Source organism: Ceratotherium simum, chromosome 6 (assembly GCF_057802395.1).
Source record: "Ceratotherium simum simum isolate JZ-2026a chromosome 6, ASM5780239v1, whole genome shotgun sequence".
In the NCBI taxonomy this organism is placed as follows: domain Eukaryota; kingdom Metazoa; phylum Chordata; class Mammalia; order Perissodactyla; family Rhinocerotidae; genus Ceratotherium; species Ceratotherium simum.
This window is the reverse complement of record NC_141905.1, coordinates 72,558,300-72,584,541: the sequence shown is the minus strand read 5'-3', so window position 1 is coordinate 72,584,541 and position 26,242 is coordinate 72,558,300. Positions and strand designations below refer to the sequence as shown.

At 40.2% G+C, this 26,242-nt stretch overlaps 1 protein-coding gene across 2 annotated transcripts; it reads right to left on the bottom strand.

Moving 5' to 3' along the window:
- Window positions 1-1,048: 1,048 nt before the first annotated feature.
- PLEKHS1 (pleckstrin homology domain containing S1) lies at window positions 1,049-24,113 on the bottom strand. Of its 2 annotated transcripts, XM_087432977.1 has the most exons (13): window positions 24,086-24,113; window positions 17,236-17,328; window positions 14,936-15,024; window positions 14,718-14,824; window positions 13,642-13,776; window positions 11,860-11,935; window positions 10,856-10,972; window positions 8,964-9,089; window positions 6,705-6,811; window positions 6,004-6,210; window positions 5,186-5,287; window positions 3,784-3,919; window positions 1,049-1,228 (listed from the first exon to the last, which is right to left on the bottom strand). In XM_087432977.1, the coding sequence occupies exons 1-13, from the start codon at window positions 24,111-24,113 to the stop codon at window positions 1,049-1,051; spliced, it is 1,503 nt and encodes a 500-aa protein (XP_087289103.1). The 2 variants fall into 2 exon arrangements, with proteins under 2 accessions (XP_087289103.1, XP_014641240.1); XM_014785754.2 differs by lacking the exon at window positions 17,236-17,328.
- Between the last annotated feature and the right edge of the window lie 2,129 nt (window positions 24,114-26,242).

The following is a 26,242-nucleotide window of genomic DNA, read 5'->3' as shown; positions in this document are numbered from 1 at the left end:
AAAAAGGAAACAGTAGATCAAATAGGGCACATAAGTGAAAAGTTTTTATACTTTATGCACAATCTGGCTAACAGAAAATGAACTGTATTTGAACATCTCTTCTATATGCTGAAAGTCTTTTCAAATTTAAATCCAAGTACCGAGTAAGGATCAGACCTCTGTTTCTCAGAGCTGGTTTTAGATTCTTGGTTCTGCCACTAAACAGCTATGAAACCCGGAGCCACAAAAAAAGTATGTCATTAAACATCTGAGGCCTTGATTTCTTCCCGCGTGATATGGCGACGCGGTAAGAGATATTTTCTGAAGCTCCCTTTTGCCCTACCATTCGCCAATTTGATTAGTCCTTCAGCTCTCTGCATTTGTTTTCCATCTATGAAAAAAGATTTGATTCTTTTGGCCGTCCAGGATCAATTAGGTAAGGCATCATTTAGCTAAGACCTTTCAAACTTAGAAGTGCTAAGTCGTTCTCTTATGACTTGCAGAGCAAGTAGATCTTTGCTGGATATGATCTAAAACAGCTTCCACTTCTAAAGTAGTTACTGGGTCTCTAAAAAAATAAGATAACTATTGAATCCAAGAGGCCACTCTGTCTCAGCATTCTGGGATGTGGACATGATGAGTAGCAGGAGGTGTTTGGGAAGGCTCATATGGTATCACATCTCTCTTGGGAATCTTGCCTTCCTGGAATGAGTATGTCCAACTGTATGTTCCCTAACAAAGAAGGGATTGTGTGGACCACGACCTCACGGAACACACAGCACATTTCAGATGAAGGACTTACCCAATCTTTTTCTATGGTGTTTGGGACAAAGTCTGAGGTAACAAGGCCTTACATTTTCACTGTGTTCCATAGTCATTATTCCAGTTGGCCCTCTGCACATCCCTGATGCAATAGCCAGAGAGGGAATAGTTATCCCCATTGTTAAGGTGCAGATGTGGAGATTCAGAGAGGTGTGCTGACTTGCCTCATATCAGACAGCGTGAGTGGCAGAATCCAGTACAGAGTCCATGTCCCCTCCTCACTCCCCTGCAGTGGGTCGCTGCCATGTTATTCTCTGGTTCCTTGCTGTTCACGCTTCTTAATGGCTGGATTCCTCTTCAGTGCCCTCTCCAGTCCAGACTTATCTAGTTGAAAAGGTACAGGATCTTGGTGTTTTAAAGGGCATGTACAGGCTGTAGCGTGGAATATCTCTGAATTTGGGATCCGGCCGATGGTGAGTTTTACTTTCTAAAACACAACAAGAAAAAAGAAAATTAAGTGACTAAAGATTACCCTTAGGATTGTTTGTTCTCAGTCTGTCCTTATTCACACCCTTGGAGCTGGTTTTGAAGAAAATCCTGCGATGAACTACAATATCTGGGCCAGAGGAAGCCAGGCTGACTTGTATATTCAGGTGAAGATGGATTTTTATTCTCTGGCGTCCACTGACCTGAGATTTTAGGGCAGATTCCAGAAAGCATCGATGGTGCCCAGATGGGCCCATGTGTACCAAGAATTAAAAAGCCTCTTGAAACTAGAGAATCCAAATGAGACCACCAGACAGGACCAGCCCCTGACAAAATTGGGAGGAAACTGAAGTTTGATGTATTCCTCCTGCAATCTAGCATCTCCTCCCCTTTCACAAACACACCGTCTCCCCCTCCTTTTAAAATCACGTTCTCTCCTCTCACTGTCCCTACATCATCCCCACCTCAAACTCCCACTTCTCTCAACTCAACTTCACTCTCAAGGAAGGAGAATAAGTCTTCTTGGTTCAGGTGCTCTAAAACGTTAGGGGCCCTTGGCTGGCCCTCCTTTGATTCCACATCTCTCCTCTTCCAACATTCTTTCTCCTCCCAGGGACCAGCTATTTGAATTTTTAAAAAGAACTTAGCCTAAAGAAATAAGCCAGGAATGGTGGGGGTGGGAAAGTAGGGGAATCTTTATCTTCCAAGTAATCATGTTGGTGAACACCCCATATTTCTCAATAGCTTCTAGTTGTTAGCCAAGAGAAGGGGGGCAGGCAGAATGAGCGCAGGAGAAATGCTGTTGTCCCCTCCCATGCCAGCGACTCCATGAGCTAGAAAGACAGTCTTGATAAGCTGCAGTCAGCGACGTCCAGATGGAGTTCCTGAATCTACTCCCAGGCAAAATCCTTTTCTTGGCTTCAGAGCTGATGCCTGGATCTTTGGGTCAGAGTGTTGTTTGGTAACTTTCAGCAGGGTTCAGATTATATTGAACACTTGGCCCCAGTGTGGGTCTTTGACAGATGAAATAGATTTTAGTTCCAGATTGCTGGACTGGGTCCCTGAGAGCTCCCTCTTTTCTACCATGCAGACTCCCACCCTAGTCTTCAAAACCCAAGCTAAACACCTCCTTCTCTGAGATGCCTTTCTGGCATCTCTCCCACAGATTTAGTCCATTCTTCCTTTACTCTCCCATGGCCCTCTGATCATATCTCAGGGCACACACTGTTTTGTAGTAACTAGCACTTAACATGCCCGTTTTATCCTCTAATCTGTGAGCTCCTTATGCTCAGCCTGAGGCCATTCTTGTAGCTCTAAGACCTAGCACAGTATCCAGCATACAGTAGATGTTCAATAAATGGTGAGTGAGTGAATGAAGGAATGAATGAATCCTTGCTCTGCCACTAACTGGCTACGTATCTTAGACAACTCACTCATTCTTACTGGGTTTCCCCATTTAGATAACAAGGGTAGTACAATTTGTCTAACCAACAAGGTTACTGTGTGATGCAGAAAAGATAAGACATATATAATCATACTCTCAGAGCTGGAGGAAATTTGAGAGATCACTCAGTACAGCGGTTTTCAGAAATTTTAAGCCAAGGAATTGTTTCTTCAAGGAGAGCTAATGGGCAAGTCCAAGATATAAAAAAGATAAATGATAAATGTAGACCACTCTAGTTGAAGCCCCACACACTGCCCCCTTCCTCTTCTCTCCCCCTGTCCCCATCTTGGGGGTCCAAGAAGCACAGTTTGAAAACCAACTGTCTCACTTCAGAGAGAAGAGACTGATGCCCAGAGAAGGAAGTGATTTTCTCAAGGTCACGTGGCTTGTTAGAAATAAAAATAGACCAGGGAAGAAATTAACAATATGGAGATTGTACTAATAGGCAGAACCATGGCTAACCTTTTAAAAACATGCATACTTAGTACATATCACACATTTTGTTTAATTCTTACAATAACTCTGCGAGGAACGTATATGTTGATTTCTGAGATGAGGAAACTGAAGCCTAAAAAGGTGAACCTGTCCAACATTCCCCAGCCAATAGCAGTAGAAGTAAAAGTAATAGTAACTACATTGAGCACCTAAATTGTGCCAGTCACTGTTGTAAGCATGTTACATATATTATCTCATTTAATTCTCCAATAAACCAGTATTATCATTATCCTTGATTTTATAGAATAGAAAACTGAGGCACAAATTGGTTAAAGGAGGTGGGATACAGAAGGTGAGCTGGTCTGATTCCATTGCAAGCTCTTTTTGCCACATCACACTGCATCTGAGGTCCTGAACCCAGCTGTTCAGTCTCCCAGCCCAGTGCTCTCTCCTAATACTACTTTATGTGAAAGAATTTGAAAGGGTCCTAAAATAACTTTCTGTTATTTACAGGTATTGTATTAAAGTGTTGTTTACACTTCTTATTCTCTTATTTACACTTGGTGGCTGAGGAATGAAGAGTCTCGTGTGTCTTCAGGGCAGACTCCATCTAAGACCTTGATCTTGTTCCTTCTGGCACTGACTTGCCCTGGCCAGGGCCGGTCAGCAGGACTCACCTCCTTCTGGATGGACCGGCTGAGAAATAAGGAGACCTCCTCCAGGCTCTGGGGCTTCAGGTCGTTAACGGCCAAAAGGTGATCTCCGTGACAAAATAAGCATCCCAGGCGTGGAGGGCCTTCCCACTGAGCCACACTGCAATGGGAACACAGCATCCGACACAGTGTGAGACGGGCTCGCTGGGAGCACAGGATGTGGATAGAGACCACCCGGGGCCCCTCACTCCAGTCTCCCCCGTTGTTGTTGCTGTCACCAGCTTCTTTAGCTATGTTGCACCACATCTGAAGTAGACGAACTCCTGTTGCTGCTCGGCATCTTCTTTCCTCTGTCGCTACTGGGGAGCCTGGCCCTTCCTCCAAAGCCCAGCTTGACTCATACCGCCTCTCAAGGTCCTCTCACATTCCACTTCCTGTAACTCATCGCCCCTGCTCCTGAGCGTCTAGTTCACGGTAGGAGCGCCTCACTTCTTACATGTTTAAATAAAATGCACTTTATATTGACTTGTTTACGTGGCTGTCTTTTTCACCAGGCTATGAGACCCCAGAATTACTGCACCATCTTTTAAAAAAAATTGTTTTTATAACCTCATAACTCCAAGTAAACAGAAGGTGCTTAATTAGTATTCATTGACAGTGAGCACATAATAAATACACAGTGAATTTCTAATGAACACATACATGAATTAATGAATGAGCCAGCTCAGGTACAGACAAGTCCACAGCTTGAGTCAAGTATTTATTGAGACTTAGATTGTGGGAAATTTGGAAAAATGGAAGGTTGTGGTTCCCGCTCTCTTATAGAACTTATAAGACAATCACTGTCTAACGTTTACTTTAAAGGGCTTTCTTCCCTTGTAAAAATGTAATCTTATATCAAAATGGATTACAATGCCTCTAAAAGAATGTAGAATTTAATAGACAGTGATCATTTTAAGAAAATCCTCTGCCATGGAGTCTTTTGTGTCTGAGTCTCTGAGCAGCAGGTTTTTAGCTGGCGTCTGGAAGTCTTAGCTCCTGGCATGCCTTTTTCTTTTAGACCTTTGATTCTTGTGGACTTCACTAACTTCATTCTTTCATCAAATACTCATTGTGCATTGAGTGGGAAAGATTTCCTAAGGTCATACTTATTCTTGCCAACTTTTCCTCACCTTCAAGCAATCAGAAATTTGCTCCTTCCTGGACTTTTGGATATAGCTCCTATACCCACCCACCCCCCCAGCTAACTCTCCTACACGATAATACCCTTATTTCTGCCTCAATCAAAGACCTTTGGTGACAACAGCAATACGACAGTCCAAGCTTTTTTGTCAGTTTTGCCACATATAGTGTTTCAAGATGTAATTGTTCTCTGCATATCTTCCTATGCCGTTTATAATCAATAACCTTCAAATCTCCATCTTACCATATCCGTCCTGCAGCTTCTATGAGAGCAAGATAATTTATGATGTCAGGAGGAGAAAGGAACACATTCAGTGTCTCCACTTGGCTTTCATCAGGATTGTTACTACGAGATAAGATGTTTGTAAAAGTTACATCAGGCAACTATCTCTGGCTGTGAACTGTACTTTCTGAGTAGACTTTGGCCTCCTACATCTGAGATAGTATTTTCCAGTTAAAGATTGTCCAAAACATTTGGAGAAGAATATGAATTTGTTACTGAAAAGTACTCATTAATGCCCTCCCCCACCCTTCTTGAGGTAGACAATGGGACGGGAGTAAAAAATGAAATAAATTGATGATATAACTGCCCATATCATGTCAGTTTGTACATCTCTCCGTTGGAAATTTCATAGGAGACACTGAAAAGAGTTAAAATTGGCAACAATCTCATCAGATGCTCTTGGCATCACTTGAAACTTAAATATCCCCCTCCTAGTCTGTAACCAAACCTCATGTGACTTGTATGCCCATAATTTTAACAGTAAAAACTGGGTGACATGCTACTCAGATCAGTGTGATCCAAAGTTCCAAAAACTGAAAGACTAGTCAAGGGGAAATTTTTGAAAACATTTGAAAATGCCACCCACAGCCCGGGGGACCGCTTTGCTTCCGGCTCTGTCTCTCATTGTCCTTTGCCACCACATCAGTGAGGAGGAGAGGCTGGGCAGACTCGGCTGACTTGGAGATTTTTAGGAAGTGCTTTAAAATTTGAGTTCTGATTAAAAAAGGAAGCCTGCCTTGCTCTAAGGGCCCATAAAGTTTTAGAAATGAGAACTTTACTTGATTAAAATAGACAATTGCACAACAGTTAGTGAGGCCGACCCCTTTTTGTCATTCGTGGTCTGTGCTTCCGTATTGGCAGGTGAAAGACAAGAGTCTCTTCCTGAGCCTTGTTCCTGCTGGTGAAGCCCCACATTCTGGGTCTCTGGAAGGGTCTGGGATTCCTCTTTGCTCTCAGCAGCCTCATGGGATGTCTCTTTGAAAAAACTGGAGTATAACAAGTTAACACAAATCCTTTTTCAGCATGTTTATGTTCAACTCTCTGAGATATGTGAATCAGAGTTAAGTAGCTAACAGCCATGTGAAAACTAACAAGGTCTTGAAGTATGTCCAACCATCAGAATCACAGGCCCAGTTAGAACCAAATCCAACAAACTTTCCTTCTAAAGATAGACATGGAGTCAAAATAACTCTTTACATTGGGAGGGTTTGGAGGACAGAAGTGAGAGTGTGAGAGACACAAATGCAAAATAGAAAATAACTTCCCCAGGAGGCAGAAAATGCCCTGAGGATGTCACTAAATGGTTTTCTATGGATAGAGAAGCATTCTCACTTTTTCTTGTTTTGAGATTATTGAATAATGTGTTGAACTTGGTCTATGAGAAATGCTTTTATACTAATAAATCAACAGTAATTGTTCTATAATTACATTAACAGTACATTAGTTAAAATAAATTTTAAAATTATGGCAGGATACTTACCAGGATTTCATCGACATGTAATGATTCTCAGTTCTCTTGGAGACCTGGTCTGGACTACCAGGTTTAATGGATTCACCAGAATCCTGGGAAGCAATAATATTACCCAACTATAGACAGGGGGAATAGATGTAAGGATGCAAGTCTACTAATAAGCCAGGTATCTTTTTACCCTTACATAATGGCTCTGGGCCCTGAAATAGTAAGTTGAATGAACGATTGGGTGAATAGTGCTGCTCATTCTGAGACTATCAACCAATCTTATCTACATGAGACTGAGCCAGTAAAGCTGCTGGCAGACTCAAAGTCCATTTTCTTCTCCTGGAGCCCTCATGTTCCTGATACAAGTGTTCTATTGAACTAAATTGCTATTTTCCTTTCCCTTTCATCACTAGGCCCTTAAAGACATGAACTCTTTTTCCCAACCAGTGCTACTGTAGAATCATGTCACCTGGTTGGGTCAAAGACTCTGACACAATGCAGAGCTGGCCTCAGGCTACTCTGCTCACAGGCCTCCCAAGTTGCTTCAGAAGGCTGTAAGGGTTCTAGAAAATACTGCCCTTGGGAGTCTCTCAACCAACCCCTCAAAACTACGAAAGTCATTTGGAGCAATGGTTGCTCAAAAACCCTAAGGGCTTTCTATTGCCTACCTAACAAATTAATCATTAATCTATAATGAGAACACTTGATTCCAGTCAAGCCAGTCTTCCCACTACTCCTCCCACAGTGATCTTCTGGTGCCCATTTTCATGGATCTTCCTTCACCTGGAATGCCCATTTTCTCTTCTGCCTGATGAAGTTGTGTTCAGGCCTGGCTGAGGTCCCACAGCCCCCTCTGACCACCTCAGCCAATCTTTCCCTTCTCTGAACTTCTACAGAACAGCCTTGTACTTAATTTTTTCTGGTCTTTTTAAAATGGTCTTTTAGCTTAGTTTTACCTGCCTTACTAGACTTTGCATGCCATAAAGTACCTAGCAAATGCCAGGCATATAACCAATGCTCAATATAACCTGACCGGTTGGTTAGACTGTCATAAAAGGCTAGTTGCCATCGTTATGTCCCAGAGAACACTAGCATGAAAATAGTTTTGGTGAAAGAAGGACCCTGTGGTCAAATGAGCTTGGGAAATGCTCTATGTTGTATCCTACCTGGCTATTTATAGTGCTCCACTGCATACCAAAGGCTCTGAGAATTCTGTAGTGAAGAAGCTTGTTTAGCTTACTTTAACTTGGTGTTTCTGGAACTTATTTGAGCCCAGAATGCATCTTTTGTGTGAACACATGTCACCATCATGTAGAAAACCCCCAGTTTGGGAAATGCTGCAGTCCTCCCCCCACTTTGGTCTTCCTACCTCCCATGTCCTTTCTCTTCTCTCTATTGTCCACCTCAAATATAGCTGCTGGGTTAGTATTATTGGAACATAATTCAAGTTTTGCCACTTCCCAACTCAGAAGCTGTCACTGTCCCTGTGATAACTAGAGGATGAAGTCAGCTTGGCATTCAAGACCCATCATGGTCTGGTTCTTTTTTTTGTCTTATTTCCCACTATGCCATTCACCCACTCTAGGTCACAGCCCAACTGAACTATTCAACGGATACGTATTAAATGCCATTTTGTCTCTGAAGCCTTCCTTGACTCCAGCAGAGAGAGAAAATCTCTTTTTTTCTATTGCTTCCAGAGCTCTTTGACCATGCCACTTTGTAGCATTATCATGTGGTAACAGATGGGATTGTAAGCTCCGAGGGCTGGAATGATGCTAGATCCTTCATTATAGCCACCATACCTAGGACCTAGCACACAGAAGGCACTCAGTAGTGGCTTCCAGTTGATCAATAGACTGGTTGATACACACGACACAATTTATTACCCAAGGACCTTTGCTCAGACTATTCTTTCAGCCCAGAAGGCAGAATGACTCCCCAAGTGAATCCCCCAAGTGCAAATTTTACCAGTCAAGTAAGGTCAAATGTCATCTCCTTCAAGGAACCTTCCCTAGACTTCTGTCTGGAATTCAGCTCCCCCACCTCCCACCCCTCATGCACTCTAGCTATTTAATAAATATCTCTCTTCAGCACGGAGCCCTTTCTGTCTTGTATCATAGTTGGCTCCTATTTAAGTGGCAACACTGTGAGCACATCACCTCTGTCTGACTCACCTCTGTGTTTCACTGAACCCAGCCTAGTGCCTCAGAAATAGTGCATGGCAGGGGCTCAGTAAATAGTTCTAGAAAGAATGAAAGATTAATGTGTGGAAAGGGTTACCTCTAAAGGAATACTTCGAGGACTAACATAATGACTCTCTTCTTCCGTATCTTGACTGGTCTCCGACAAGAAATCATGTGATAGATGAGATGGTTTGAGTCCTAGAGAACTTTTTCCTATTAAATGCTGAAAAAAGAGATGAAGACAGAATTAATGCTTTTCTTTTTCTTTGGAAGAGACAGAATTAAACCATATGCTTTCTGGAAAAGCCATAATTAATTAGGCTGAGAATATCAGAGGATCTTCCAAGGTTATATCCAGAAGCCCACACAACTTGAACTTGCCTCTTGAGTCTGGGTCACCACTGATGATGTAAAGATATAAGCCCATCTTTTAGGCTTTTCTTTACCACTGGGAGCTGTAACTCAGAGCTAGCGGTTCTCCCTGGTAGGTAGTGTACTAAGTCAGTAAGCTCCGTCACTGAGTCCCCCACCCCCTTCTTTTTCCAGCTTTCACCCAGTGCCATCTGAGAAGGTAATTACCCGAGAGTAAAAGGCACCGCACCTTTCCTCTTTCTGCTCAATATTCATCTTTTGTTTTCTGCTTGTATACTTCTATTGTTTCCATAACAGTGCTATTTGGTAGTGTTGATTTTGTGATAGTATGAGTTATAGGCTTCAAGGTGATCTAGATTCAACCAATGACCATCTTCCGTCCTCAGTAAATACAAGATACTCTACTAAAATAGCTACTTTGCATGGCAGGAAAATTGTTATAAGTACAATTTAATTCTTCCAAAAACAATGCCTTCGAGCAGAGTGTTTTGAAAAGACCATGAATGTTCTCTAGGAAGTCCTTGAAAGAAAGTGATTTTAAAAAATAGATGTATTTAAGTTGTGCCCATTTTTCTGGCTCCAAGCTCATGGAGCCAGATCATGCTGTGCTGGGGATGAAGAAGGGTTTCCACTCAATTTCAACAACAGCAACAAATCCCAACAAGGCATATGGTACTCTTAACTGAAGCTGATTGAAAAATCACTGGATTGAAATACACAGTGTGAAAAGGCAAGAAAGCCAATAATGTTATCTTTTGGGAGAAAGGGTATGGTGAGTGAAAAGCAAGAGGCATTTACTGAAAAGGGCTATCCTTCTCAATCCCGTTTCCTACCACCCTTCCTACAAACACCCAATGAGGTGTTTGGCCTGGTGAATTGGATATGTTATGAAAAGCTTTTAAAATAGTTGGAGCGCTCCCAACTAGATAAAGTAGGGGGCTATGCCACATTAAGAAGTGTTTGGTACTCAGGGAGAAGGGCAGGTCAATGATTACATCTCTAAGGGACAAATTAGTATCCATGGCAAAATAAAAATATCTAAAATTGGGAAGACTGCAACTCCAAGAGAGCTGAGAGTATCAGCAAATCACTTTCAAGGGGCAGAGGTATTGTATTTTCTTCCTCAAACGGATTTCATTTGCAACGCAGATGAAGTCACACATCCACACACATCCACAAGCAAGACTGATCTGGGTAAATTAAGGAAATTGATAAGAACTCTGCCTTTGCCCTAGGAGTACAGATGGTATGACAAGAAATCAAGTGGTGTTTTGGGAATCTTTTTACAGAGGTAATCTGTACCCTGTGTGTGAAAGGAAGGAAAAGGTTGCCAGCCAAGCTTTTGTTTAGCTGGAGGGATCTCCTTCCAACATACCCAGATGCGTGTTGAGCAGCATCTGAAATGAATGAATACACTTAGATGTCGGCAGGACAAGCAGTAAGGCTCATCTATGGTAAGGGAAACAGACTAGATATAGGATAAATACTATGTCTAAGAATCATTCTTATGGTGGGTTAGGCTTTGAGGAAGGTGTCAAATACATTGGTAAGAACTTTGAAGCATCAGCTGGCTCCCAGGCATGGCATCCCGAGAGAGGATGAGGAGAGTCTGATTACCACGTCTGGAAGACTGTTTCTTGGCATGGTGGAGCTGACAGTCTCCAATGTGTTGGAAGGACCAAGGAGAGGGCAGGGGTCCGAAGATGGCCTTTTGTCACTCGATGAGAGTTTCTCCTGGTTGTGAAAAAGGAATATTGGAATGAGGGCACGACTGATCTCTTGTCTGAAATGAATCAACAGCCTTGTCACTGGGCTCCCTGACTCCAGTCTTTCACTATTAACATTTATATTCCCGGCCAGCAGTCTCTCACTAAGACACAAGCTCACCTCCTCTCTCTCCTCTTCCCAAACGCTTGAGGACTCTCAGCCTGGCCTTCAGAGATGCCCTGAGTTCCCTCAACCCGTCTTTTCAACCCTCTGTCCCGTGCACTCACCCCTTTGCTCTAATCATTTGAGTCTACTTGTAGACTTGTAGCCTTGCTTTCCCCCCTTCCTTGACCTCTGCCTTTATTGTAAGCATAGAACAACCTAGAAAACATGTCAAAACAATACCTAGAGACCAAAGTTTCATGTATAAAGTTCTGCTCTAAGAAAGGACTTGTATAAATTAGCAAAGGTTCTTAAGAAGTAAATGAAAAACTTAAATCTAATAGCCCTTACGTTAAAGAGACATTATATTGAAAATGCCAGATAAATGAAAAGCATTTTTATAGAAACCACCTTAGACTTAGTCATTCAATAGGTAGCTGTAATGTACCTTGAATAACAATTATGGAAAATACTCTAGTTTCAGCTACTGTTAAGAAATGCCAGTTAACTTTCCCTTCTCCTACCCCCATAATGAAAATCTGAAGTGTCTGTATTTTAGCTCTCTTACAAAACACCAAAGTATTTTTCTCCCTATTGTTAATCAGAAAAATAACAAAGACATACATTTTCTCACTTATTTATTCCTTGTATTAATGCCAGTTGCTAACGAGGAAAAAAAAGCTACCATTGTTCCCTTGTACAAGAGGGCTGTGTTCAGGTGCCCTGTTATTTTGTTAGTCATGTAGAGTCACCTCTATATTCCGACGTGTTGCTTTTATATCCTGGCAAAATGATGACATGAAGGAGACCCAGTCTTTAATCTTCTCCCTGTTGATAGGAATCAACTTTCAGCTGGCATGTGGTAACAATAGCACCCGCGCTCCTTTTGAATCCGAGAAGGATTCTTTTATTAAGGTTGGAACAGGCAGTGGAGCAGGTACCAGGAAAATAAAGATTTTTTCCTAAGTAGCTTAAATGATCCACTGTCTCCTCGCCACCTCCACACTCGCACACTAGAATTAACCCTCATGCCATCTCTGTGAGGAAAGCTCAGAGAAATGGGAAGAAAAGTGGAAAATAACAGTAGTAATCACAGGGTTTGGAGCTTTTGGCTTTGACACTGATTTCTTTGTGTTCTTAAAGGAGCCCCTTAGCCCATCGGCGCCATTTCTGCATAGTTATCCAGGTGTGTCTCCCTTTGGGGAATGCATGTGTTTATGAAGAATGCATTTGAACAGATTTATAGAAATCACATCTTTTCTATTGAGTCTCATGACAATTTAAAAGAAAGCTTTTTGCCTTGGGGTTGATCTGCAACAGATCAAGGTTCTTCATAATCTGAGAAGAAAATGATGGGCTTTGAATGTCATGATAGAAATTTGGGACTATAAATAATGACTAGTCAGTGATGACTTTTGAGCAAGGGAGTCATATGTTCAAACTTGAGATTTGAAAAGATTTATATTGCAGCTGTTCATGAAAGGCTTTGCGCCAAGGCAGGGCTATTTAGGAGGCTATAGCTGTAGCCCAAGTAAAATATAATGAGGTGTCTACTAGGAAAATGGTGCTGGAAAGAGGAGCAAAATTTATGTGTCTCTTTCATGTAACTTTCCCTTGACCTCTGTTCCTCTTCCATTTTAGTACTGGCATGTGTGCATAAAATAGATATAAAAAAGTGTTCCTCATACTTTGGCTTTAGCATTTGCTGCCTCCTCTGCACTGCCTCCTCCCCCAAGTTTAGCTTCTCTGTCAAGCAGATAATCATTTATGAGGAATCAATTAGGCTCCTTTGCTAGCACCAAGAGCCCCTCTTAAAATCTGAAGACTCCTTCAGGGATGAGCATAGCCTTTCCCTAATATATGTAGCTTGTACAGATGTTTGTGTATTGGGTTCTTTTATGTGGAATGCATCTGGGGTGATGGTGACTGTTACGGTTTGAATTGTGTCCCTCTAAAATTCATATGTTGAAGTCCTAATTCCCAGTACCTCAGAACGTGACCCTATTTGAAAATTGGGTCAGATTGTTGCAGATATAATTAGTTAAGATGACGTCATATGGGAGATGGGTGGATTCCTAATCCAATATGCCTAGTATCCTTAGAAAAAGGGGAAATTTGAACACAGAGACATACACACAGAGAAAGCCATATAAAACTGGAGTTATGCTGCCACAAGCCAAGGAACTACCAGAAGTTAGGAGAGATGCCTGGAATAGATCTTCCTTAGCACCTTCAGAGGGAGCATAGCCCTGCAACACTTTGATTTCTGACTCTTAGCCTCCAGATTAGTGAGACAAAATATTTCTGTTGTTCTAAGCTACCCAGTTTGTGGTATTTTGTTATGTCAGTCCCAGGAAATGAATACTGTGACTTTTCAAGGTATTTTAACATATAATGAAAACCACCAAGATAATGTTTAAGGTTGTGGCCGTGAGTTTCTGTTCAAATCATGTTTATTGTTTATTGGTTTAAAATGTTTTTTGTTTGTCTTTGTTTTGCACACAGGAGACCCTCTGTGTTATCTTACAACTTACCTGTCATGGCCAATGAGGAAGTAGTCCCTGTTAGGGGTTCTGATGGACATCACCTCATCAGGGTGGCATTTAAACATCTTCTGCACAGATTGCATTTTTTCATGGCTACTTATGCCAACTTCTACACTGGAATTTCTGTTAGATATAGACATAAAGTATTAAACAGACACAAAAACAGATGCAAAATTAGGAAAAAAAATGACTAATGTTTTATATTAGGATTCAAATTGAATAAATCTTTAGATTTGCTTGATCAATGTTTTGAAAATTGTGTAATAATTTTAGAAAATAAGTTTAGACCTGGTTCATCACTGATTGAAAATACTTCATTCAGCCTGAAACTTAATTCAAAAATTCTTATTTCAGTTGGATTCTTGGTTCCACATATTATTGTTTTCTCATTTTTTTGTACACAATTTCTTTCTTTCTTTTTTTTTTTTTTTTTTGTGAGGAAGATCAGCTCTGAGCTAACATCCGTGCTAATCCTCCTCCTTTTGCTGAGGAAGACCGGCTCTGAGCTAACATCTATTGCCAATCCTCCTCCTTTTTTTTCCCCAAAGCCCCAGTAGATAGTTGTATGTCATAGTTGCACATCCTTCTAGTTGCTGTATGTGGGACATGGCCTCAGGATGGCTGGAGATGCAGTGCGTCAGTGAGTGCCCGTGATCCGAACCCGGGCTGCCTGTAGTAGAGCGTGCGCACTTAACTGCTAAGCCACGGGGCCGACCCCACAATTTCTTAAAGAGAAGACAAAAAAAGCCAATCTAAATATTTTTTAAAAATCCATCAGGCTTTATGAAATGATAATTTCATCTGCTCTCTCATTCATAAATTAAGTGAATCAAAGTCTTTCATAACTGAATGCTTGTTGATTAATAATTTATTGATTATAATATATAATATGAAATAAGTACATAGCTATCTTTTACTCAAAGTGTTTCCCATTTTGGGTTCTTTTCAGCAACAAACATAGTAAGTGTGAAGCTTTTGCTTTTTCAGTCAGTGGTTTAAATTTCAATTTGCATGCAAGTTGTTAGTATTTGTTGTTACAAACATTTTCTCCATTGGATACACACCGATTGATTTCAATGGAACCTCGGTGATGAAGGTCTTTGTAATAGGAAAGACTAAAGCCCTTTTCCTCACTCTTTGACAGAACAAAAAACCGCTTTTTCCAAGAGGCCTGAAAAATGAAAACATTTTGCATCTCAGTTAAATCTCAGAGGGGGAGAAAGGATTTAAAAAACGCTCATGAGGCTAGTGGGAGGCCTGTTAAATCATAGTGAATACTCACTGCAGAGAAGAAAAGCTGAGGAGGTGGTGATTTAATAAAGTAATCTTGTTTGCAGACTTCATGGTCATGATAAAATGTTGATTGATTGCCTAATAAAAGAAAGTGAACAGGACTCAGTTTGTTCCCGGTAAATTTCTGAAAAGAACTGCTTCAGTTGGAAAACACTGCTTATCTCTGGAAAAGTCTTCAAGTGATTCTGTTAAAGAAAAGAATATCTATAATAGGCCAGGGGAAAAAGGACCCAGAGGGCCAAATGTGTGATTCTTATTCATCCACAGCAGGGACCTCCATTCAGATGACATTGAGAAGTTCCTTAATTCTGCTCACACCTGTCTGGCTGTCTGTTTCTGGAGCACGGTATTGGCTCGCTAGACGTGAGCAAAGGTTTCTGTCCTTTCCTATTGAAGCACCAGCCACAGGAGCAAGAATTCCGCCTTGATCTTTGGCTTAGCAGACAAAAGCAAAACCACTTGCTACTGAAAATGAGGTGGCAAAAAAGTAGTTAAAGAGGTTTCTAAAAATGTTAACTGTTCTCTGTGAGTGTTGAAATTATAGGCAGTTTTGATTTTTTCTATCTTTTCCCAAATGTCTGCAAGAAATATATACTATTTTCATTATTTAGAAAAACACAGCTAATGTTATTAAAATAAAATTTTTTTTGAAAAAGTAGGGTGGAGCTTGGCTGTGCTTTCACATCCAGGCAATAATTCTAGTTTGCTCTTGGTTTTGGAAAAGGCAGCCTTTACTAAAGAATTAGTGTTTCTTTATTAAGTGAAAACAGAATCAGGATTAGGTAAGACAGCTGATGGGCCATTGCGCTGGTATCCAGTAATTCTTAGGCAGCTGTCCTCACCTTCCCCTCCTCCCCTCCTTTTGCAGCAACTCTGCCTGCTCCTCCCATTCCCGCTGAAAAAAGAGAAAAGGAAAAGAGAAACAGAAGGAAACAATATAGCAACAAGTTTCAGCTCCTTTATTTAACAGCTGTGTGGCCTTGGACAAATTCATGGATTTATTTACTAAACAAATATTTATAGAGCACCTTGAATCACTGAATTGGTCTCAGTGTCCTCATCTGTAAAATGGAGACAATAGCACTGATCTCATAGATTTGTGGTCAGGACTGAAGGAGTCAATGCATGGAAACCTCTCAGTACTGGACCTGGTGCACAGTAGGGCTAACTGAAGAGTAGTTATTATTAAAACAGAGGAAACTTTAGCCTTTATCATTTGCAGAATAAACTGGTCTTCAATCTGCCTATAATGTAGATGTTCTCTGGTGATATTAAATTTAGAGGGTTCAGCAGATGCAGACATTTTATGAAAATTTGTTCTTGGAAGTCTCTGATGACTTTGTATAGACTTGGCAGAATCTTAAATAAAGCAAGTCTGTGAAGATGTAGCCCAGTTTTTGGACTCCCAGGGTGTCCCCGCTGTTCACATTGGCTGCCAGTTCCAGGGCACGAAAGCTCTGACGGTCTTTGTTGACCACGCCGATGGCAATGTTTTCCCTAGACCTTGTACTGAGGAAAATAACCCAGTGGACAGTTGGACCACGTTAATCTGAGCTTATGAAGCAATCAATATCCTGCCAATTTAATAGTTAAGCAATATGAGGCCCAGAAATATTATATGTCTTCCTCATTGTTGCATTAAAGCAAACTCAGATGTATTGATACGGAAAAGAAACTGTGGCCACGATGACACTCATTGTTAATAAGGGCACTGAAGTTTTTCTCTATAGCAGGATTCTGGGCTTAGAAATGAGCTACTAGAGAAACTTAATGATGAGGTCTTTTCATGCCACCTGGCTTCTGCTTGTACTCCCTGTCTTCATGGAGCTTCCAATCATGTGGAAGGTGGATGATAAACAAGAAATTAAATAAACAAGCAAGATAACTGCAGATTGTGATATGTGCATTGGATATGCACATATCCAGGATGATGAGACAGAGCAGCCAGGAAGGCCACTTTAGGTAGATGAGTCAGAGGAAACCTTTGTGAGGATGAGAATGAGCCAAGCGTGTGAAGAGCTGGAGAGGCAGAGGAAGCAGCACAGACAAAGGCCCAGTGATAGGAAAGGGTTTGGTGTGCTCAGGAAGAGAACGGGAGCCCCAAGTGGCTAAAATATAATGAGCCAAGGAAGAGTGTAAGAATCGGATAAGATGAGGCGGGAGACAAGTCCTGCATGGCCTGGGAGGTTGGAGGCCACGGTAGAGTTTGGATCTTATTTTAAAAGCAATGGACAAGGCCACCCAGGGATTAGCCTGGCCAAAAAAAACATTGAAACAATCTCATCAAACCTCTAGATTCAATCTGTAGGAAATACAGAAAACAGAGAAATATGTTAAACACCACGCTGGGAATGTGATAAGCAAAATCCAGTCTGTGGGGAACTTACAGGACAAATTTTCAGTATTTTCGTCTTAGTATATAGTATAGACAATTTTGCCCCTAAACATCTCCACCGGGATTTCCCATAAATTTCTTTCTCTCATCCCCTCCTCCCAGGTGCCCTATATCACTTGGTAACACAACATCTGTCCAGCCTCCCCACGTAGAATACTTAGAGTCATCTTAACTTTCACCTTTCCATCACCCTCATGTCCAATCAATCATTAAGTCATGTTCATTTTACTTCCCAAATACTTCCTGGATCCATCCCTATCTCTCTGTTCCTGTCTTCACTGCCTTCAACGCCTTCATATATTTTTCACTAGACTGCTGTGGTGGCTATCTAGTTTGACTCCCTAATTCCAGTCTTGACATCTTCAAATCCGTCTTCAACATAGCCCCGAGAGTAAATGCTAAATCTGGCCAACCTAGCACTTCAGGCAAAGATGGAATAACAGGGACTGGATTTACCAGACAAAATATATAAAATAGTGGTTTTCAAGACACTGGACATAGGTAATAAAAGTCATTGATCCCTAGAGACAGGAAACAAGGTGAGCCCTACAATTTCTTTGAGAGAATTTCTAGGACACAGCTCAGGAAAGGGGAACTGAGGTAGAACCAGGTGGATTCCTGAGTTGAGGAGATCAAGACACTAGAGTTCAGAGGACAGAGTGCCAGAAAGAAAAGAGCTGCACAGAGAAAGAATTCCAGAGACATGCATAAGGTTCCTCTCAAGTATTTGAGAGTACTGATCAGTATATGTGTGTGAGGAAACTACTCAAGGCCAGAGAAACAACCATTAGAAAAGATTAGAGGGAATAGTGCCCAGTGCACACACAGGGCCAGAAAAAGTGCCTGTTTCCTCCAGTCAGACTGGTCAAATTAATAATTTATGGGGCATTGAGCAGGTCTTTTTACAATGGTAAAGGGGTCAATTAATCAAGAGAACAGGTAGAGTACTCAGGAAGGTCTTGCCTCCATAGTGAGGAATCATTAGCTCTAGGCTAATCATTAACTCCAGACTCACCTAACAAATCATCAAAGCAAGTCTTAAAAGGATCAAGGTGCTTCCAAGAAAATTGGCTGCATCCCAGAACAAAGCTCAAGATTTATAGGAATACAAAAATATTCAGCACCCAACAAGGTAAAATTTGCAGTGTCTGGCAACCAATCAAACATTACCAGGCATGAAAAAAGGCAGGAAAACATGACCCATAATGAGGAGAATAATCAATCCATCAAAACAGGCCTGGAATTGACACAGATTCTAGAATTAGCAGAGAAGGTTGTTAAAACAGTTATTACAACTGTATTTTATATATTCAAGAAGTTAGGTAGAGATGTAGAAGATATAAAAAAGATCCAAAATGAACTTCTAGAAATGAAAACTACAATGTCTCAGAAAAAAATACACTGGATGGAATTAACAGCAGATTAGTGCACTTGAAGGTGTAGCAATAGGGACTATCAAAATAAATGCAGAGTGAAAAAAGAATCCAAAAACATTAAAAGAGCATCAGTGCACTGGGGGACAATTTCAAGTGACCTGATATACAAGTAATTGGAGTCCCTGAAGTGGGGAAAGGAGATAGAAAAAATATTTGAAGAAAGAATGCTGAAATTTTTACAAATTTAAAGAAAACTATAAACTCAGAGATCCAAGCAGTTCAGGAACCCCAAATACAAAATACATGAACAAAACTATATCAAGGAACATCATAATTAACTTGTTCAAAACCAATGATAAAGAAAAAAACCTTAAAAGCAGCCAGAGGGAAAAAAGACATAATGCATATAGAGGAAAAACATAAGGATGACATTAGATTTCTCATCAGAAAGAACACAAACAAAACAACAGTGGAAAAACATATTTGAAGCACTGAAAGAAAAATACTGTCATTCTGGAATTCTGTGTGCAGCAAAAATATCTTTCAAAAATGAAGACAACTTTAAAACATTTTCAGACATACAAAAGCTGAAGGAATTCATGATCAGGAAACCTGTACTACAAGAAATATTAAAGGAAGTCCTTCAGGTGGAAAAAAATGATACCAGATGGAAATGTGAATTTATACAAATGAATGAAGAACACTGACGTGGCACCTGCAAAAGTAAATATATAAATTTTTTTCCTATTATTTAAAACATTGAAAGAATTAATTGACTGTTCAAAAAAATAGTAACAATGTACTGTTCAGATTATAACATATGTATAAGTAAAATGCATTCCAACAGTAGCATGAAGGCCAGGAGGGAAAAATGGATGTGCACTTTTGTAAAATTCTTATATTATACGTGAATTGGTGTAATATTAGTTGTAATAAGATAGACTCTGATATGTTAAAGATGTATACCACAAACGCTAATGCAACCACTAAAATAATAAAACAAAGTTATAATTCCATTTATCAAGAGATAAAATGGAATCATAAAAAAATACTCAATTAATTCAAAAGAAGAAGAGTAAAAAGGGGAACAAAAAACAAACGAGAAAAACAGAAAACAAATAATATTATGATAGACTCAAACCTGACCATATCAATAATCACATTAAACATAAATGGTCTAAACAATTCAATTAAAAGACAGAGATGATCAGATTGGATAAAAAAACAAGACTCAACCATATGCTGCCTACAAGAAACACATTTTAAATATAAAGACACAAATAAGTTACAAGAAAAGATCAGGGGCCGGCCCGGTGGTGCAGTGGTTGAGTTCGTGTATTCTGCTTTGGTGGTCCGGGTTTCGCTGATGCAGATCCTAGGTGTGGACCTACTCACTGCTCATCAAGCCATGCTGAGGCAGCATCCCACATAGAAGAACTAGAAGGACCTACAACTAGGATACACAACTAGGTACTGGGGGCTTTGGGGAGAAAAAAGAAAAAAAAAGAGGAAGAATGGCAACAAATGTTAGCTCAGGGCCGATCTTCCTCAAAAAAAAAAAGATCAGAAAAAAGATATACTATGCTAACAGCAGTCAAAAGAAAGCTGGAGTGGCTATATTGACCTCAGTGCAGATTTCAAAGCAAAAAATATTACCAGGGATAAAGCAGGTCTTTTTATAATGGTAAAGGGGTCAATTAATCAAGAGCACATAATAATCCTATACATTTATGTATCCAATAACAGACCTTCGACATACACGAAGCAAAAACTGATAGAACTGCACAGAAAAATAGACAAATCCACAATTACAGTCAGAGATTTCAATACCCCTCTCTTAATAATTGATAGAAAACATAGGCAGAAAATCACAAAGATATAGTACACTTTAACAACACTATCAACCAACTTGACCTGATTGATATTTATAGAAGACTCCACCCAACAACAGCAGAATACACACCTTCTCACATGCAACATTTACAAAAGCAGATCACATTCTCGTCCATAAAACAAGTCTCAATAAATTTGAAAGGATCCAAGTCATATGAAGTATGTTTTCAGAACATAATGTAATCAAATTGAAAATCAATAACAGAAAGATCTCTGGAAAAAAAAATTCTGAAGTAAATAACCCTTGGATCAAGAAAGAAACCCAAAGATAAATTAGAAAGTTTTTTGAACTGGATGAAAAGAAACCATAACATATCAGAATTTGTGTGATGCCACTAAAGTAGTACTTAGGGGGAATTTATTGCATTAAATGCCTAGAAAAGAAAAAAAGTCTCAAATCAATTACTTCAGCTTCCATCTTAAGAAACTTAAAAAAGAAGAGCAAATTGAATATAAAGTAAACAGAGGAAAGGCAATAACAAAGATCTAAGTGGAAATCTGAAATAGAAAACAGAAAAACAATAGAGAAAATCTATGAAACCAAAAATTGATCTTTTGAGAAGATCAATAAAATTAATAAACCTCTATTTTATTTAGCCAGACAGATCAGGAAAAATAGTGAGAAGACACAAATTACCAATATCAGGAGGAAAAATGGGACATAACTATAGATTCTACTGATAGATAAAAGGATAATAAAGAAATATTATGAATAACTTTAATAAATTTGACAACTTAGATGAAATTGAAAAATTCTTTGAAATCACCAACTAATAAAGGTTACTCAAGAAGAAATAGATAAGCTACCTGACTAGCCTTCTGTATCTATTAAAGACATTGGAATTGTAGTTAAAAACCTTCACACAAGGGTAACTTTGGGCCCAAATGGTTATTCTGGTAAATTCTACTAAACATTTAAGGAAGAAATAATACCAGTTCTAAACAAAATCTTCCAGAAAATTGAAGAGGAGGGAATATTTCCTAACTCATTCTATGATATCAGCATTACTCATCCTGATAAAAACTCTTAGCACACTAGGAATAGAAGAGAACTTCTTCAACCTGATAAAGGATATCCATGAAAAACCTACAGCTAACATCATACTTAATGGTGACAGACTCAATGCTTTCTCCCTCAGATCAGGAAGCAAACAAGAATGTCTTCTCTCACTTCCCATATTCAATCTTTACTGGGGGTTTTAGCCAGTGCAGTCAGGCTACAAAAAGGAAATAAAATTTTTTTAAAAAGTTAATGAGCTTTTCCACTCTTAAGCAGCCACTATGGAACACAGTATGGAGATTCCTCAAAAAATTAAGGATAGAACTACCATACCATCCAACTATTCCACTGCTGGGTATTTATCCAAAGAACATGAAAACACCAATGCATAAAGATATATGCACCCCTGTGTTCATTGCAGCATTATTCACAATAGCCAAGAGTTGGAAGCAACCTAAGTGACCATCAAGGGATGAATGGATGAAGAAGATGTGGTATATATACACCATGGAATACTACTCAGCCATAAGAAATGATGAAATCCATCCATTTGTGACAACATGGATGGACATTGAAGGTATTATGGTAAGTGAAATCAGTCAGAGGGAGAAGGTCAAATACCATATGATCTCACTCATAAGTAGAAGATAAAACAACAACAAACAAACACATAGAGATATAGATTGGATTGGTGGTTACCAGAGGGGAAGAAGGGAGGGAGGAGGGCAAAAGAGATGATTAGGCACATGTGTGTGGTGATGGGTTGTAATTAGTATTTGGGTGGTGAACATGATGTAATCTAGGCAGAAATAGAAGTATAATGATGTACACCTGAAATTTATATAATGTTATAAACCAATGTTACCACAATAAAAAAAAAAAGAATTGCATTGACTTGGGTCAACTCTAAGGGCTGCTGGACTTGATTAGACAATTGGAGTCCCAGCATGGACTCTACTCCTTGCTAGTTGGACAACTTCGAGTAAGTCAAAAAAAAAAAAAAAGAAATATATGACCATACAAAAATTTGTCACTCATATTCATAGCAGCTTTATCTGTGATATCCAAAGACTGGAAGCAACCCAGATGTTCATCAACAGATGAATGGATTAACAAATTGTGATACATCCATACAATGGAATACTACTCAGGAATAAAAAGGAAGAAACTCCTGATACATGCAACAACATAGATGAACCTCAAAAGAATTATGCTGAGTGAAAGAAGCCAATCAGAAGAGCACATACTGTATGATTCCATTTAGGTAAGACTCTAGTAAACACAAACGAATTTAGAGTGACAGAAAGCCAAACAACAGGGATAGGGATTGGGTGCTGGAGGGAGGGATTATAAATAGGCACAAGAAAACTTTTGGGAGTGATGCATATGTTCACTATCTTGATTGTGGTAATAGTTTCCCAGGCGTATACACATATCGAAACTTATCAAATTGTACACTTTAAATATGTGCAGTTTATTGTATGTCAATTATATTACAATAAAGCTATTTCGAAATGTTCCCGTGCTCAAAATGCTTCAAGGGTTGCCAGTCATATGAGGTCAAGGTCTGGCACAATATAGCGCCACATTTCTGCAGCCTCGTCCTTATTCTCCTCCGTCCTATTTTATATCCACCTTCTCCTCTGACACACCCTGCCCTAACCTACTTCATTGCTTTTCTGCTGAGATGTGCTCTCTTTTCCAATCTCTTTTAAAACTCTACACATCCTTTAGGGTCCAGCTCAAATGCCTTCTCCATAAAACCTCTCTGCATTCCCAGAACTACTTGCATGCTTTTTCTTCTTTAGTCTCCCATAGCATTTTGCACTTATTTCATGATTGCTATCATAGCCTGATTGTACGTGTTTAACTCCCCAACAAAATCGTAAACTCATTGAGAGCAATGACTCATTAATTAATCTGCATATCCTCTGCAATATGAAGCACAGTGACTTACTAATGATACGTGCTTTGAATAAATATTCAAAAATATTTATTTTTGAATTGAATTGGATAATTTGATTTCCAAGTTACTTCATCCTAAACTCAGCTCTTCTAACCACTCACCTACAATGAACTATGTAAACATGAGCAAGAACATTTGAATAATACATCTTGAGTCACCCTCATAATAACCCCTGATAACAATTTAGGCAGTTTCTCCAAGTGAGGATTTTATATAAAATTAAGGAGATATTCTCCAATCTTTTCTGGGGTATAGTTCATTGTAGTAGCATCTCCAAGCAACAAATGGAACATTTGGCCCATGAAGATCAGAATAGATAGGTGAGCTCTTACAAAATAATTAACTGAATCCAATAGCCTCTGCTACATTCTCCAAATCAAAAATCAATGTCCTGGAATGCCACCCATTATCACCACTACCATCTTCTGTATCCCGGTTAGCTTGATGGGAATTGTTTGTGTAATTTTCAATGAAAAGATTTTCCTTCTGAGAGTATGCCCCTTGGGTACCTGGACTCTTCTGACGTTTGGCTTCCATTATGGCAGTCTGTTCTCACCTGTTAGACAGAAAGGCTGAGCGTTAGTTAGTCCTCAAACAACAGTATGCTTCACTGATTAGCCACTCAATCCTGGGGTATCAGGATGGTGCCTGCAAATGTTGGTGAGACGGGTTATCAGCCTCCCCTTTTCCATTCTGCCCTAAGGCTGAGAGTAGCCATAGTAACAAGGACATATCCAAGCAGCCTGTGCTCACCAGTGGCAGTTCTGTGGAGGTGCTGTCAGGATGACTGAAGGAGCCATCTTCCCTGGACTTTCTCTGCTCCTGCTCCGTAAGTGGCTCTGACAAGAGTCCCTGGAAGAAGCAACACTGAGGAGGAGAGACAAGACCAGGGCAGAGTGCAGGGTGCTATGGATCAAATGCAGCTGAGAAAGCATTTCTGGCCAAGAGGAAGTCCAAGATAAGCCCTTTTCCATGCCAGGAACTTGCTCTCTCCAGAAGGAAGGTCCTAAGAGCAAGGACCAGGGCATACCCGTGTTCTTACACTGCCTCAGCCACTGAGTGGCCCGTTCCCAAGGCTGCCCGACTCTGGGGCTGAGGCTGACATGGTGAAACTGAGTCTGAGAGGTGAGTCTTTTCCTGGGCAACTCTGCCTGCAATCCCTTGACCCACATGGATCCCTGTGAGAGGGGAAATCCCACAGGGGCAAGGGCCGCAGGGCAGATGAGATCTTTGAAATAGGAATGTGCTGGTGGCCAATTTTTACCTTGAATTAAGACTCTCAGAATAGGAGGAAGTAATGAACAGGGCAGTGCTCACGAGATGGGAGGAGGCAAAGGGCCCTTCGTCATCTAATCCGCATGGTCATTCCTTCCCTCCTGACTTCTCCCTTTTTTCACCATAAACTCATTCTTTCCTCCTATGGTACAAATAACTCATAGCAATTCTTTAATCATATATATATATATATATAATATAAATATATATATGTATATTTTAAACAAAGATGAAAGTCTTAAGTTTAAGACCACAAGTTCTCAAAGTACACTCTTTTGGTGTTTTGTCAGAAGCTTCTGGGAGCTATTTGAAGATCAGTGGGGCTTTCCTAGACCCTGAACTCATACCTTCCCTGACTGGAGAAAAGTTTTCTCTGTTGATGTATAATAACAGTAGTGATTATTCGAACAGATTACAAACAAATAAGACCTTTCTGGGGTGTCTGAAGGCAAATGTTGAAGAACTGTTGCCCTTAGCCCTTGCCTGGTGTAAGGGGCACACTTAGCTCTGTGCAATGAGCTGTAATGCCTGGGATAGACGCCAGGCTATTGAAGCCAAAGCCCTCCGTTCCCTGAGAGAGCAATTCTGCACAAGGAAGAGGAACTCACCTACCTAAAACTTTGCCTACTTCCCCCAAATCATGCACATTTAAAAAAAATTTACCCCTGAGGTTTTGTACAAAATCCATGAGGTTCTTTCCAATTACAGGGATTTCACTGCCTGAAGCAGAAGTGGGGACCAGTGATTTTCAGCTCATCACCATTCCCTCCATCTATGCTTGTGGGAGTTGGCTGCCCCTCCCTGGGGCATTGAGCCTAGTGAGTGATGGAGTGAGTGATGGAATTCCTGGATCAGATCGGAGGACTGTGCTGGACAGATTAACTGAGGGTGACTTTTGAAAGCAGTGTGTTTACTGCAAGCTCTTTGTTAAAAAGCCAAAAATTATTTTTCTTCTTGATAAAATAATTTGTAAAGACTTTACAGTTTATAAAATGTGTTTGTATACATTATTGCTTTGGTGTCTAGAACTGTCCTATGAGATCACTCATTTTACAAATGAAAAACTGCATTTGAGAGAGGAAGAGCCAGAGGACTTGCGTTAGATTCCCTGGCAGAGTCCCACACTGCGCTACACTGATGCTCACGACGCTCCCAACAACACTCGCACTCCCTGCACACTGTGGATGGCAAAGAGAGCTTTGGAGGACAGTTCTGGCCTTCCAAAGTCTGTGCAAGACTCCGAAGTCACATGTAGGGACCACTCCTCCCTATTTTCCCAACCCACCACAAAATGAGATGACAAATGAGGCAGCAGGGTGTTAACTCTGGAATCTGGATTTAAATTGCATCTCCATCAGTTATGAGAGATGTGATCTTGGGTACATTATAAC

Bases quoted from the DNA above. Each gene is read 5' to 3' on its own strand.
- PLEKHS1 (XM_087432977.1), bottom strand. From the start codon at position 24,113: ATGGAAGCCAAACGTCAGAAGAGTCCAG. The intron at 11,936-13,641 runs GTAAGTTGTAAG...TCCTATCAACAG, and splicing joins TTCCTCATTGGCCATGACAG to GGAGAAGATTAAAGACTGGG. The intron at 10,973-11,859 runs GTGACTCTACAT...TTTCACAACCAG, and splicing joins CAACACGTCGGAATATAGAG to GAGAAACTCTCATCGAGTGA.